General features: G+C 56.4%; 3 protein-coding genes across 4 annotated transcripts in view; 2 read left to right on the top strand and 1 right to left on the bottom strand.

Annotated features, from left to right (window-relative positions):
- Positions 1 to 1,305, top strand: part of BLOC1S1 (biogenesis of lysosomal organelles complex 1 subunit 1) — a 4,456-nt gene extending 3,151 nt beyond the window's left edge. Inside the window, exons 3-4 of the mRNA XM_024736706.1 lie at positions 684 to 816; positions 1,099 to 1,305. Coding sequence (XP_024592474.1) covers positions 684 to 816; positions 1,099 to 1,209 — 244 coding nt within the window. The 3' untranslated portion in view covers positions 1,210 to 1,305. The remainder of the gene's footprint in view (positions 1 to 683; positions 817 to 1,098) is intronic.
- A 1,074-nt stretch (positions 1,306 to 2,379) lies between these two features.
- Positions 2,380 to 6,117, top strand: RDH5 (retinol dehydrogenase 5). Of its 2 annotated transcripts, none has more exons than XM_024736391.1 (5): positions 2,380 to 2,710; positions 3,262 to 3,589; positions 3,757 to 4,015; positions 5,296 to 5,459; positions 5,755 to 6,117. In XM_024736391.1, the coding sequence occupies exons 2-5, from the start codon at positions 3,280 to 3,282 to the stop codon at positions 5,976 to 5,978; spliced, it is 957 nt and encodes a 318-aa protein (XP_024592159.1). In that variant the 5' UTR covers positions 2,380 to 2,710; positions 3,262 to 3,279; the 3' UTR covers positions 5,979 to 6,117. The 2 variants fall into 2 exon arrangements, with proteins under 2 accessions (XP_024592159.1, XP_024592158.1); XM_024736390.1 differs by having other exon boundaries at positions 2,383 to 2,710; positions 3,243 to 3,589.
- Positions 6,118 to 7,270: 1,153 nt separating this feature from the next.
- CD63 (CD63 molecule) lies at positions 7,271 to 9,872 on the bottom strand. Its single transcript, XM_024736772.1, has 7 exons — positions 9,716 to 9,872; positions 8,613 to 8,801; positions 8,371 to 8,445; positions 8,173 to 8,268; positions 7,929 to 8,066; positions 7,601 to 7,684; positions 7,271 to 7,431 (listed from the first exon to the last, which is right to left on the bottom strand). Exons 1-7 carry the CDS (start codon positions 9,779 to 9,781, stop codon positions 7,366 to 7,368), a joined length of 714 nt encoding a protein of 237 aa, XP_024592540.1. The 5' UTR covers positions 9,782 to 9,872; the 3' UTR covers positions 7,271 to 7,365.
- Between the last annotated feature and the right edge of the window lie 87 nt (positions 9,873 to 9,959).

Below are 9,959 nucleotides of genomic sequence, written 5' to 3'. Positions count from 1 at the left end.
CGGGGATACCAGCCTTGGGGCAGTAATGTAACTGCAGGCAACCATGATCAAGGAGAATAGAAAACCTGTTGCCTAGAGCAGAAGGAAGAGAGAGAGTGTGTGTGTGTGTTCGTTCATCTGTGTGGGCGAGAGGAGGACTGGGAGAGAGAGCCAAGAAGCAGCCCTTGGGATATCTTCCCTTGACCCTGAGTTCCTGGGGAGGGGGTTGCTCTCCCATCCCACCCCAGATTCAGGGAGGAGACCAATTTCCCTTCCCAACTTCTCGCATGGATCCCTGGCCTTCCAATCATTGCCAGATGTGTCCCTGCCGCTGGATTTCCCAAGCTTCCCCACGCCCCTTTTTCCCTCCCAGCTTCTTCCTCAGTGATACCCCCTCAGCCCCACCAGGTTAACCCTCCCTTTTCTCACCCAGCTTCAAGAACTCCTCTGGGGGTAGGAAATGGTATGTTTCTGGTCAGCTCCCGGCTAGGCTCTCCTGGGAATCCTGGTAATGGAAGGAAGGGACCGGGCTCATTTGCATGTACATCGTAGTCATTTGCCTCACATCCAGGAATGGCCAAAATCACACGGTTTTCTCCAGCCTGACTCCTGACCGGCCTCCCACTCTGGCAGTGGGGTATCAGTTCTGGAGACCACTCCCCACCAGCTGGGCGAGTTGACCTCCTTCCTCCTGCAACCTCTAGCGTGGCCCAGGCCTACATGAACCAGAGAAAGCTGGACCACGAGGTGAAGACCCTACAGGTCCAGGCTGCCCAGTTTGCCAAGCAGACAGGCCAGTGGATCGGGATGGTGGAGAACTTCAACCAGGCGCTCAAGGTAGGCCACGCTCCCTGCGTCTCCAGCCACATCCTGCTCCCCCATTGGCTGCCTCCAGTGGGGTCACCTCAGGCCTGGGGTTGAGGAGGAAGTGGGGATCGTCCCAGAAACCCTAGAAATCTATGGCCCCAGTGTCACAGAAGCTAGAGAAGTAAAAGCAGCTGGTGGGTCCACGCAAAGCCCTTTCTAGGGGATGGAATGAAAGTGCCCCCATCCATCCCCTAGAGCCACACCCCACCCACCCTGACTTCCGGACTCCCGCACCCCACCACCACCTTCCAGGAAATCGGGGATGTGGAGAACTGGGCTCGGAGCATCGAGCTGGACATGCGCACCATTGCCACCGCGCTGGAGTACGTCTACAAAGGGCAGCTGCAGTCGGCCCCCTCCTAGCCCCACTGCCCTCCCCTCCCCCACTCCTCCTACCTCCCCCAGGCGGGCAGGAAGGAGGGTGACAGGCCATGAATAAAACACAAGCCTCCATTTCTCTGTGTTTGTCTCAAGGAGCTACTAGCTCAGTGGGGGGGGTAGGAATGGAAGGTTCGAAGACTCTTCCTCTGAGCAATGGTACCTTTTGGGTAGAGGCTGGAACTAGCTTCCTCTTACAAGCTCAACTCTCTTCTCCTCCTTGGGCCTGGTACCTGATGCAGGTACTGTTGGGTAAGCAGAGGGTGGGAGTTTCCCACCCCTCCCCAGAGAAGGGCAGGGGGCCCTGTCCCAAGCTTCCTAACCCAGGACTTCCATTTCCCGCAGAGGAGAAACAAGACAGGGAGCAGGCCTGGTCCAGCTCTGGCTCTCTGCCTCTCCACGTGCTCACGGCCTCTCCCAGCCTGGTGCTAAGCAGTGTCATGAGTCTGGACCAGTTGGGAGATTAATTCTTGGGCATGGGAGCACTTCAGGGCAGGGAAGGGGGAGGAGTGACAGGTCCAAGGTCACCAACAGAGAGGGGCAGCTGCCATCCTTGATAGATCCCTCCTCTTAAGAATCTGTGACAGGACTTCCCTTGTGGTGCAGCGGTTAAGAATCCGCCTGCCAATGCAGGGGACACGGGTTCGAGCCCTGGTCCAGGAAGATCCCACATGCCAGGGAGCTACTAAGCCCGTGCGCGACAACTACTGAGACTGCGCTCTAGATCCCACGAGCCACAACTACTGAAGCCCGGGCACCGAGAGCCCGTGCTCTGCAACAAGAGAAACCACTGCAATGAGAAGCCCGCACACCGCAACAAAGAGTAGCCCCCGCTCGCCGCTACTAGAGAAAGTCCTGCACACAGCAATGAAGACCCAACGCAGCCAAAAAATAAATTTAAAAAAAGAACAAAAAACAACAACAACAAAAAAAAAAACGGGGCTTCCCTGGTGGCGCAGTGGTTGAGAGTCCGCCTGCAGGACACGGGTTCGTGCCTCGGTCCAGGAAGATCCCACATGCCGCAGAGCGGCTGGGCCCCTGGGCCATGGCCGCTGAGCCTGCGTGTCCGGAGCCTGTGCTCCACAACGGGAGAGGCCACAACAGTGAGAGGCCCGCGTACTGCAAAAAAAAACCAAACGACTAAGCCTTGTGGAATTCAAAAATTTAGAAAAAAAAGAAAAAGAAAAGAATCTGTGACAGAGGTGGTCAGGGAGCCCCACTGGAAAAGAGAGCCAAGCAGGGCACTGGGTGCTTCTGGCCTGTAGCAAGCCCTGGCTTCAACCCACAGGCCTCAGCCTCCCTGGCTCCTCCTCCCGCACCCCGCCCCACATGCACTTAATACTTCTGGCACCCAGTCCACCTGCCTCGGACTTTGGCCTCAGTGGTAGCTAGTGGGAGCCTGGGAAGCCCTGGAGCAAAGTTTCTCAAGCAAAGCAAAAGAAGAAACTTCAGGTGTCGTAGTGCCTGCTAGCTTTCCCCTGAGAAGGTAAGCAGGGTACTGGGAGCTCGGGGGCTATGAGAAGACTGGCAAGATGTTCATGTATTGATAACTCAAAGCCTAAAGCTTTTCACGCGCCTCCTCACACTTTATCCCCTTTGATCCCCCGCGGTTCCCAGGTGGGTGTGCTGGGTGTTAGTCCCACTTGGTAGATGAGAAAACAGGTTCCGAGACACAGTGAGGTGCTCGGCCTCACACAGTAAGCTTGGAGCCAGCAGGACTAAAATGCAGGGGCTCCGTATGTGTCTCCAAAAATAAGGCCCAGCTGGTTTAGCAGGAGGTAAGAGGTGATAACAAGATCCCTCTGCTCCTGTGTGGCGGGTCTGCACACAGGACCCAGCTCATCTGGTTTTAGTTAAGTTACCCACAGATACAGGGTCTGCCCAGATCTTCGCTTTACTTAGATGAACTGTAGTTTGCGAGTCTCAGTCTGCTCAAACCAGAGACTTCCAGTTAGGGGGAAGATATGAGGGCCGAGGGCTGGTGGGCCAGAGTAAACTAGACAAGTCTCCCTGCCCAGCTTCGGCTGCCACCTGCAGGTCACTTGGGGTCCGGCCATGTGGCTGCCTCTGCTTCTTGGAGTCTCGCTCTGGGCAGCACTGTGGTTGCTCAGGGACCGGCAGAGCCTGCCCGCCAGCGATGCTTTCGTCTTTATCACCGGCTGTGACTCGGGCTTTGGGCGGCTTCTGGCACTGAGGCTGGACCAGAGAGGCTTCCGAGTCCTGGCCAGCTGCCTGACCCCCTCAGGGGCAGAGGACCTCGATCGGGTGGCCTCCTCCCGACTCCACACCACCCTGCTGGATGTCACAGATCCCCAGAGCGTCCGGCAGGCAGCCAAGTGGGTGGAAACACACGTCGGGGAAGCAGGTGAGTATGGCAGGGGGCCACCGGGAACGGGGCGTAAGGTGTGCACTCGCAGGGGCTGTGGGAAGCTAGAGGGACTGCGGGGGAGGAGCAGGGCTCAGATCCTCCCGGAAAGGAGAGGGCCCATTGGAATGCCTCACCTACCCTGTGCCTGTCTCACCCCCCCACAGGGCTTTTTGGTCTGGTGAATAATGCCGGCACGGCTGGCATCATCGGGCCCACACCTTGGCAGACACAGGAGGATTTCCAGCGGGTGCTGAATGTGAACACACTGGGTCCCATCGGGGTCACCCTCGCCCTGCTGCCCCTGCTGCGGCAGGCCCAGGGCCGGGTGATCAACATCACCAGTGTCCTGGGCCGCCTGGCAGCCAACGGAGGGGGCTACTGTGTCTCCAAGTTTGGCCTGGAGGCGTTCTCTGACAGCCTGAGGTGAGGGGTGCAGGGCCCTGCCCCCAGTCCGGGGGGAGCCCACTCAACAAGCAGGCTAGCATCTGCCCTGCAGAGCTGATGAAAGCAGGGCGTGGTGGAAACTTAGAGACAGTTTAGGGCTCGAGTTTGTGGGTTCAAATCCCAGCCTTCTCTCATGTGAGCTTGGTGACCTTAGTCAGTTACCTCTCTTTTCCCCAGTTTGTTCCTCCTCTGTTAAATCAGGATGAGAAGGCCCACCTCATGGGTGAGTAAAATGAGGTATATGTGAGGCCTCAACAGAGCCTGGCACGTAGAAAATGCCCCTGAAAGCCCGCTCTCATTCTTATTAATGTTATTATTACTAATAACAACTATTACTTACCATGAGCTAGTACCTCTACTGAACACTTTCTCATTCAGTTCTCCCCAAAATCCTGTAACGGTAGGTGTCAACATAAGTTACCCAAGACCACATGACAGTTAGTGGGGGCACTGCCACGTATGCCCAGGTCTGCTTGCCTACAGACCCTGGTCATTACATTCTCCTGCCCCTCATCTTTAGACAATAATGTTCAAAGTCCCACGAGAGCACAAGGGAGACTTAAGGATGACACAGGAGCAGAGTTCGATTCCCCCAAGCTGGGCCCACCTCCTGAAGGAAGTCTTCCTCTGTCACCATCACTCAGCAAATGACATCAATATCTACTTTTGTCCCTATGCCTGTCTTTTAATTTTCCAATCAGCATCACAGAACACGTACTTTATACTTGGACTTCTGCAATCTGTGCCGAGTACTCCCGCCTTCCCCCAGCAAACACCAGTCTACACCCTCCATATCCAGCAGTTGGGGCTCAACCCTGTTTTGGGATCTGGGGACTGTGGTTCTTCCAGTTCAGGAGTTGGCAGATTGTGGTTCTCAGGCCAGATCCTGCCACTGGCCTACAAGCTAATAAGGGCTTTTACATTTTTAAACGGCGACAGTGTAAATGGTTATATAAGTAGCTACATAGTATCATTAATTTTAGATCTGCAACGTGGAAAATATTTACTGTCTGGCCCTTTAAGAAGTTTTCAAGTCCCTGCTCTAGATGCTAGAAGAGAATACAAAGGAAAACAAACCTCAAAAATACCTCCTCCCCTCTGCCCCACTTGCCCCTCATCCCAGGGCAGCGGGGATATCCCTTCCTGTCATGACCACTGACCCTGTGATGCTTTCCTATCTTAGCCTCCCTACCCATGTCCCTGAAGTCCCCTCCCTATAAAGACAAGAACCCAGAAACCTCCCTCTGCCCCCACTCCAGGCGGGACGTGGCTCCTTTCGGGGTACGAGTATCTATCGTGGAGCCTGGCTTCTTCCGAACCCCTGTGACAAACCTGGAAAGTCTGGAGGACAGCCTGCAGGCCTGCTGGGCACGGCTGCCTCCAGCCACACAGGCCCTCTATGGGGAGACCTTCCTCACCAAATGTGAGTGATGGGCCCACGCAGGGGCATATGAAGGGAAATGAGAGTGCCACAAAGGCCAGGCCTGCACCAGCCTGCTGGGAGGAGGTGGGTAGAGCAGTCAGGGAAGGGGTGAGGGTGAATGGGATGCCATAGAACACCCAGGCCATGTGCAACCTGCCCACTCCCCAAACTGGGGAGGGGACTGAGGACCCCTCTCACCTCTACTGGGCAGCAAGCCCCAGGCCCCAGGAGGTAGGGCCTGAGGTAGGCTGGAACGGGACAGGGACACTGATTACAAGCGTCCGCTGGGCCACAGATCTGAGAGTGCAGCAGTGCATCATGAACCTGATCTGTGACCCGGACCTGACCAAGGTGATCAAGTGCCTGGAGCATGCCCTGACTGCCCGTCACCCCAGAACCCGCTACAGCCCAGGCTGGGATGCCAAGCTGCTCTGGCTGCCAGCCTCCTACCTGCCAGCCAGCCTGGTGGATGCTGTGCTCACCTGGGTCCTTCCCAAGCCTGCTCAGGCGGTCTACTGAACTCAGCCCTCCAGCAAGAGGTTGTCGTTCAAGGCAAGGACTTTGATTTATTTCTGTCCCCTACCCTGGCACTGCCTGGTGCCTGGTACAAAACAGGCACACAATAAATGTGTATTGGGGCTTCCCTGGTGGCGAAGTGGTTAAGAATCTGCCTGCCAGTGCAGGGGACACGGGTTCAAGCCCTGGTCTGGGAAGATCCCACATGCTGCGGAGCTACTAAGCCCGTGCGCCACAAGTACTGAGCCCACGTGCCACAACTACTGAAGCCCGGGCACCTAGAGCCTGTGCCCTGCAACACTAGAAGCCATGACGATGAGAAGCCCGCACACCGCAATGAAGAACAGTCCCGCTCGCCACAAATAGAGAAAGCAACGAAGTACAGCAACGAAGACCCAACACAGCCAAAAATTAATTAATTAATTAATTAAAATGTGTGTTGTTCAAAACAAAACAAAAAAAACACTGTAGGTGGGCAAAAATGAAGGTGCCCAGTGGAAGATCCCATGTAACTCCTAACTAACCTAGGCTGACATCCTCCAGGGTCTCTGGCCCATTTAGTACCTGCAAAACAACCAGCACCCACTCGGGGGTGCAAGGGGATTGTCTTGCATCTGTAAGGCATCTTTGAAGCTGCACCTGGAGGGGTGGCCACTAGAGGGCACTGTTGGATGTTTCCTTTCTTCCTGGAGTAAGGTTGAAATTCAGTGTTTGGAGTGGGAAGGGGGGCATGGGGAGGTGATGAAGAGGGGTCAAGGCCAAGCTGGGTGGTTTCCATGGGAAAAAAGCCAATACCCTCTTAAATTCTTCTGTTATCTAACGTAAGTCAAGAAGGATAGACACTGGCCACACAGGTATAAAAGCAACTTGTCACCATCCTGAAAGGAGCCAGGCCCCCTTGAGGGTCAGTGTGGCAAGGAGTTGCTGGGCCCTCAGAGGTGGGCAGAAGGCCAGGGAGAAGATGTCGACAGTGGATGTGGGCTGGTCTCTCCCAGGTAGGACCTTTGTAGAGAATCCCTTTGACGTGGGAAATGGCTTCACGAACCCTTCAGCACTGAGCCTGGCAGCAACAAGACTAGGAGACAGGGAGGGCAGTGGGCCTCAGCCTCCTCGGGATCCCCACTTTCACTACCAGCCCAACGAATGCCTTCAGCACAATCCTCCTTTCCTCCACACCCCCCAAAGTAGGTCTGCCTCTCCAGAGGTGCAAACAGAACGAGGTCCCAGAGGACAGGAACATGGATGAGGAGGGGGAAGGGATAAAGTATCACTCTTTAAGACAAACTGAGACTCTCTCTCTTTTCGGTCTGGAAAAATAATCCGTTTAATTGAAAAACCTGGAGTATACTACCCACTCCCCTGGATGAGGGGGCTGAAGAGACTAGACCCCCTACATCACCTCATAGCCACTTCGGATGCTCTTCACAAGGCAGCAGGCAAAGACGATACCCAGCACCTAGAAGCAAAGACAGAGATGGGGGTGAAGAGGAGTCAGGGAAGCAAGGTACCCGGGGCCCACCCAAGAGACCCCAAACACCACCAGGCCTCCCCTCCCCAGGCCAGCACCTCCTGTTCAGCACCCTCCCACTGCCCCTAGATCCCAGATGCTCAAGGGTGTCTCTCACCTCCACAAAGGCAATGCCCAGGGCTGCTGCAGCCACCACCAGCACTTTGCTCCTCAGCCAGCCCCCGATCTTCTCCACACAGCCCTGAAGGGTGGCAGGCACACAAGACACCATCAGAAACTTCCCACCCACCTTCCTTGGACCATCTGTCTCTCCCCGACCCTCTGTACCTTTAACCCCACCCCTAGTATTCCCAAATTCCCTCCCCACCCCTGACGCCAAACTTCCCAGAGCCCCAACCCTCTCCACCTCCACCCCGGGTCCCTCTTTCCTCCTGAAACATTTCCCAGCTTCCCCAAGTCCCCTACTATCTCAGCCCCCTCCCTACCTCAGTATGGATATCCTTCACGTTGAAATTAATCCCACAGCCCTGAGTGACATTGACACAGCAGGAGTCAGGGACTCGCTTGGTCACAGTCAGGATCTTCTCCCAGTCTGTGTAGTTAGCCGCCCCGCAGCACTTAAACTGCGGAAAGATATGGGGGAAAAGGCTGTTAGGTGAACCTCCATCTTCAACATGGAGATGAGAATCTCCTTCCCCCATTACCCCTGCTCCCAGCAACCCCACTCACGTCTTCCTGCATACTGTCCAGGATCGATGCTGTGTGGTTGTTTTGGGGATAATTCTGCATCTGCTGCCGGAAATCCTTATTAAATTCTGATATCACCTGGGAGTAGGGAGGAGCACTGTTGAGGCCAGAATTCAGGGCACCTGGGTCCCAGAGCATCCAGGCCTCTGAGGCAAGGCCCTCCCCTTACTCCCTGCTTACCTTGTCTCTAAACACATAGCCAGCAATGGCTGCAGCCACCTCCACCAGCATGATAAGGGACAGGAAGATGGCAAACTGCAGGTGCAAAGGACGGGAGTCACGTTTGGAGTCTGGGTGAGAGGGGCCTGCCGGTCTTGGGAACGTTCACCAAGGTTTCCCTCACCCACCCACCCCAACAAGCCCCCTCCAGAGAAATGCCCTTCCGCAGTCCCAGGCACCCAGGCTGGCCCGTACCCACTCACCGTGATCATAAGGCAGTAGTTCTCCTTGCAGGCTCCACAGCAGCCCACAAAGGCCACCAGGAAGAGGAAGGCACCCACTGCGATGATGACCACGGGCAACAGGGAGCCAGGGGTGGCCCCCGGGGTGATGGTCTGATTCAGGACGAGCTGGGCCCCTATGCCCACAGCGATCAGCCCCACCGCAAAGGCCTGGGAGGAGGGCAGGTCAGGATTCAGAAGACCCACAACCCATCAGCCCTTCACGGTGGTGCACCCAGGACACAGGCGTAACCCCGTGCCATACAGACCGATTCTCACAGCTCCAGGAAACTTCTGACTATGGGGGAAAAGGAGGACGCATCCTTGCCCCACAGTGAGGGCTGGGAAATTGTTCAAGGTTCTCTGGGAGAAGGCAACCAGGAGGAACCATGCCTTCCTTCAAGCAGCTCCTCACCAAAAGCAAACAGAGAAGTTCCCAGAAAGCCTTGAGCCCAGGGCACATATTCCTAACAAAGAGCAGTGCTTCCTTTGAGCCTCTTCCTATGGGCCTCTTGCCCGCTCACTATCCTCCAATGCCCACCACATCCTCATCAGCTGTGACTAGGGTTCCTCAAGCCAACTAGGCCAGGGAGGAGAAGGGAGGAGGAAAAGGGGGTAAAAGTAGCCTGCCCCTTCCTGGACAAACAGTAGCCTCTCCAGCCAGGAGCCCAGGACGGGAGCAATGGAGGTGGGCAGAGCCCTTACCCACCCCAAGCAGCCGGGAGGGGTGATGAGGGAATGGCAAGAAATGAGGGAGTGGAAGGGGAGGGAGGAGGGTGGCGATAGCATCAGGCGGTTGGCTGGTTGCCCCACTGCCCCATATCACAAGAGACTGGGTCACCAGACAGGAAGGGCCCGGAGGGGTTACGGGGAGGGTGGCCCGCCATTGTCGGTCCAAACCAGCCTCAGAGGTTCCTGAAAGCTGGAGAAGAGGACGGCCGCGCTGGCCTCGGTCGTTCCCGGGCTTTCCTTCCACATCTGGTCCCCAGCTGCCTTCATTCCTGGCCCCTCAGCCCTCACCACTCCGGAGCCAGGTCTCCCCGCACCCTGCCAGCGCGCCCTCACCGTCCCCGCTCCCCACTCACGCAAAAGGCCAACAGAAGAACGTAGAGCAAGAACTTGACACATTTCATTCCTCCTTCCACAGCCATGGCTGCCTGGCCTGGGGCAGAGGGGACGGCAGGGGGATCAGAACCTGTCGAAGGGGGATCTCGGCTTCCGAGCTCCCTGCCGGCCCTCGAGACCTTCCCTGCGAGGCCCCCATTCCAGGCCCCTCCCACCCGGAAACCCGCGGTCAGATCCACGTCTCCCAGCCCCCTCTTCTCCCCG

Source organism: Neophocaena asiaeorientalis, unplaced genomic scaffold (genome assembly GCF_003031525.2).
Source record: "Neophocaena asiaeorientalis asiaeorientalis breed wild unplaced genomic scaffold, Neophocaena_asiaeorientalis_V1.1 scaffold134, whole genome shotgun sequence".
NCBI lineage: Eukaryota > Metazoa > Chordata > Mammalia > Artiodactyla > Phocoenidae > Neophocaena > Neophocaena asiaeorientalis.
Note: the sequence above shows the minus strand (reverse complement) of the source record. Positions and strands in the feature narration are given on the sequence as shown.

Excerpts from the sequence above, each read along its gene's own strand:
- RDH5 (XM_024736391.1), top strand. The coding sequence starts at position 3,280 with ATGTGGCTGCCTCTGCTTCTTGGAGTCTCGCTCTGGGCAGCACTGTGG. Across the intron at positions 4,016-5,295 it reads GCGTTCTCTGACAGCCTGAG|GCGGGACGTGGCTCCTTTCG; the intron begins GTGAGGGGTGCA and ends CCCCCACTCCAG. Across the intron at positions 5,460-5,754 it reads GGAGACCTTCCTCACCAAAT|ATCTGAGAGTGCAGCAGTGC; the intron begins GTGAGTGATGGG and ends GCTGGGCCACAG.
- CD63 (XM_024736772.1), bottom strand. The coding sequence starts at position 9,781 with ATGGCTGTGGAAGGAGGAATGAAATGTGTCAAGTTCTTGCTCTACGTT. Across the intron at positions 8,269-8,370 it reads GCTATGTGTTTAGAGACAAG|GTGATATCAGAATTTAATAA; the intron begins GTAAGCAGGGAG and ends CCCTACTCCCAG. Across the intron at positions 7,432-7,600 it reads TGGGCATTGCCTTTGTGGAG|GTGCTGGGTATCGTCTTTGC; the intron begins GTGAGAGACACC and ends CTTTGCTTCTAG.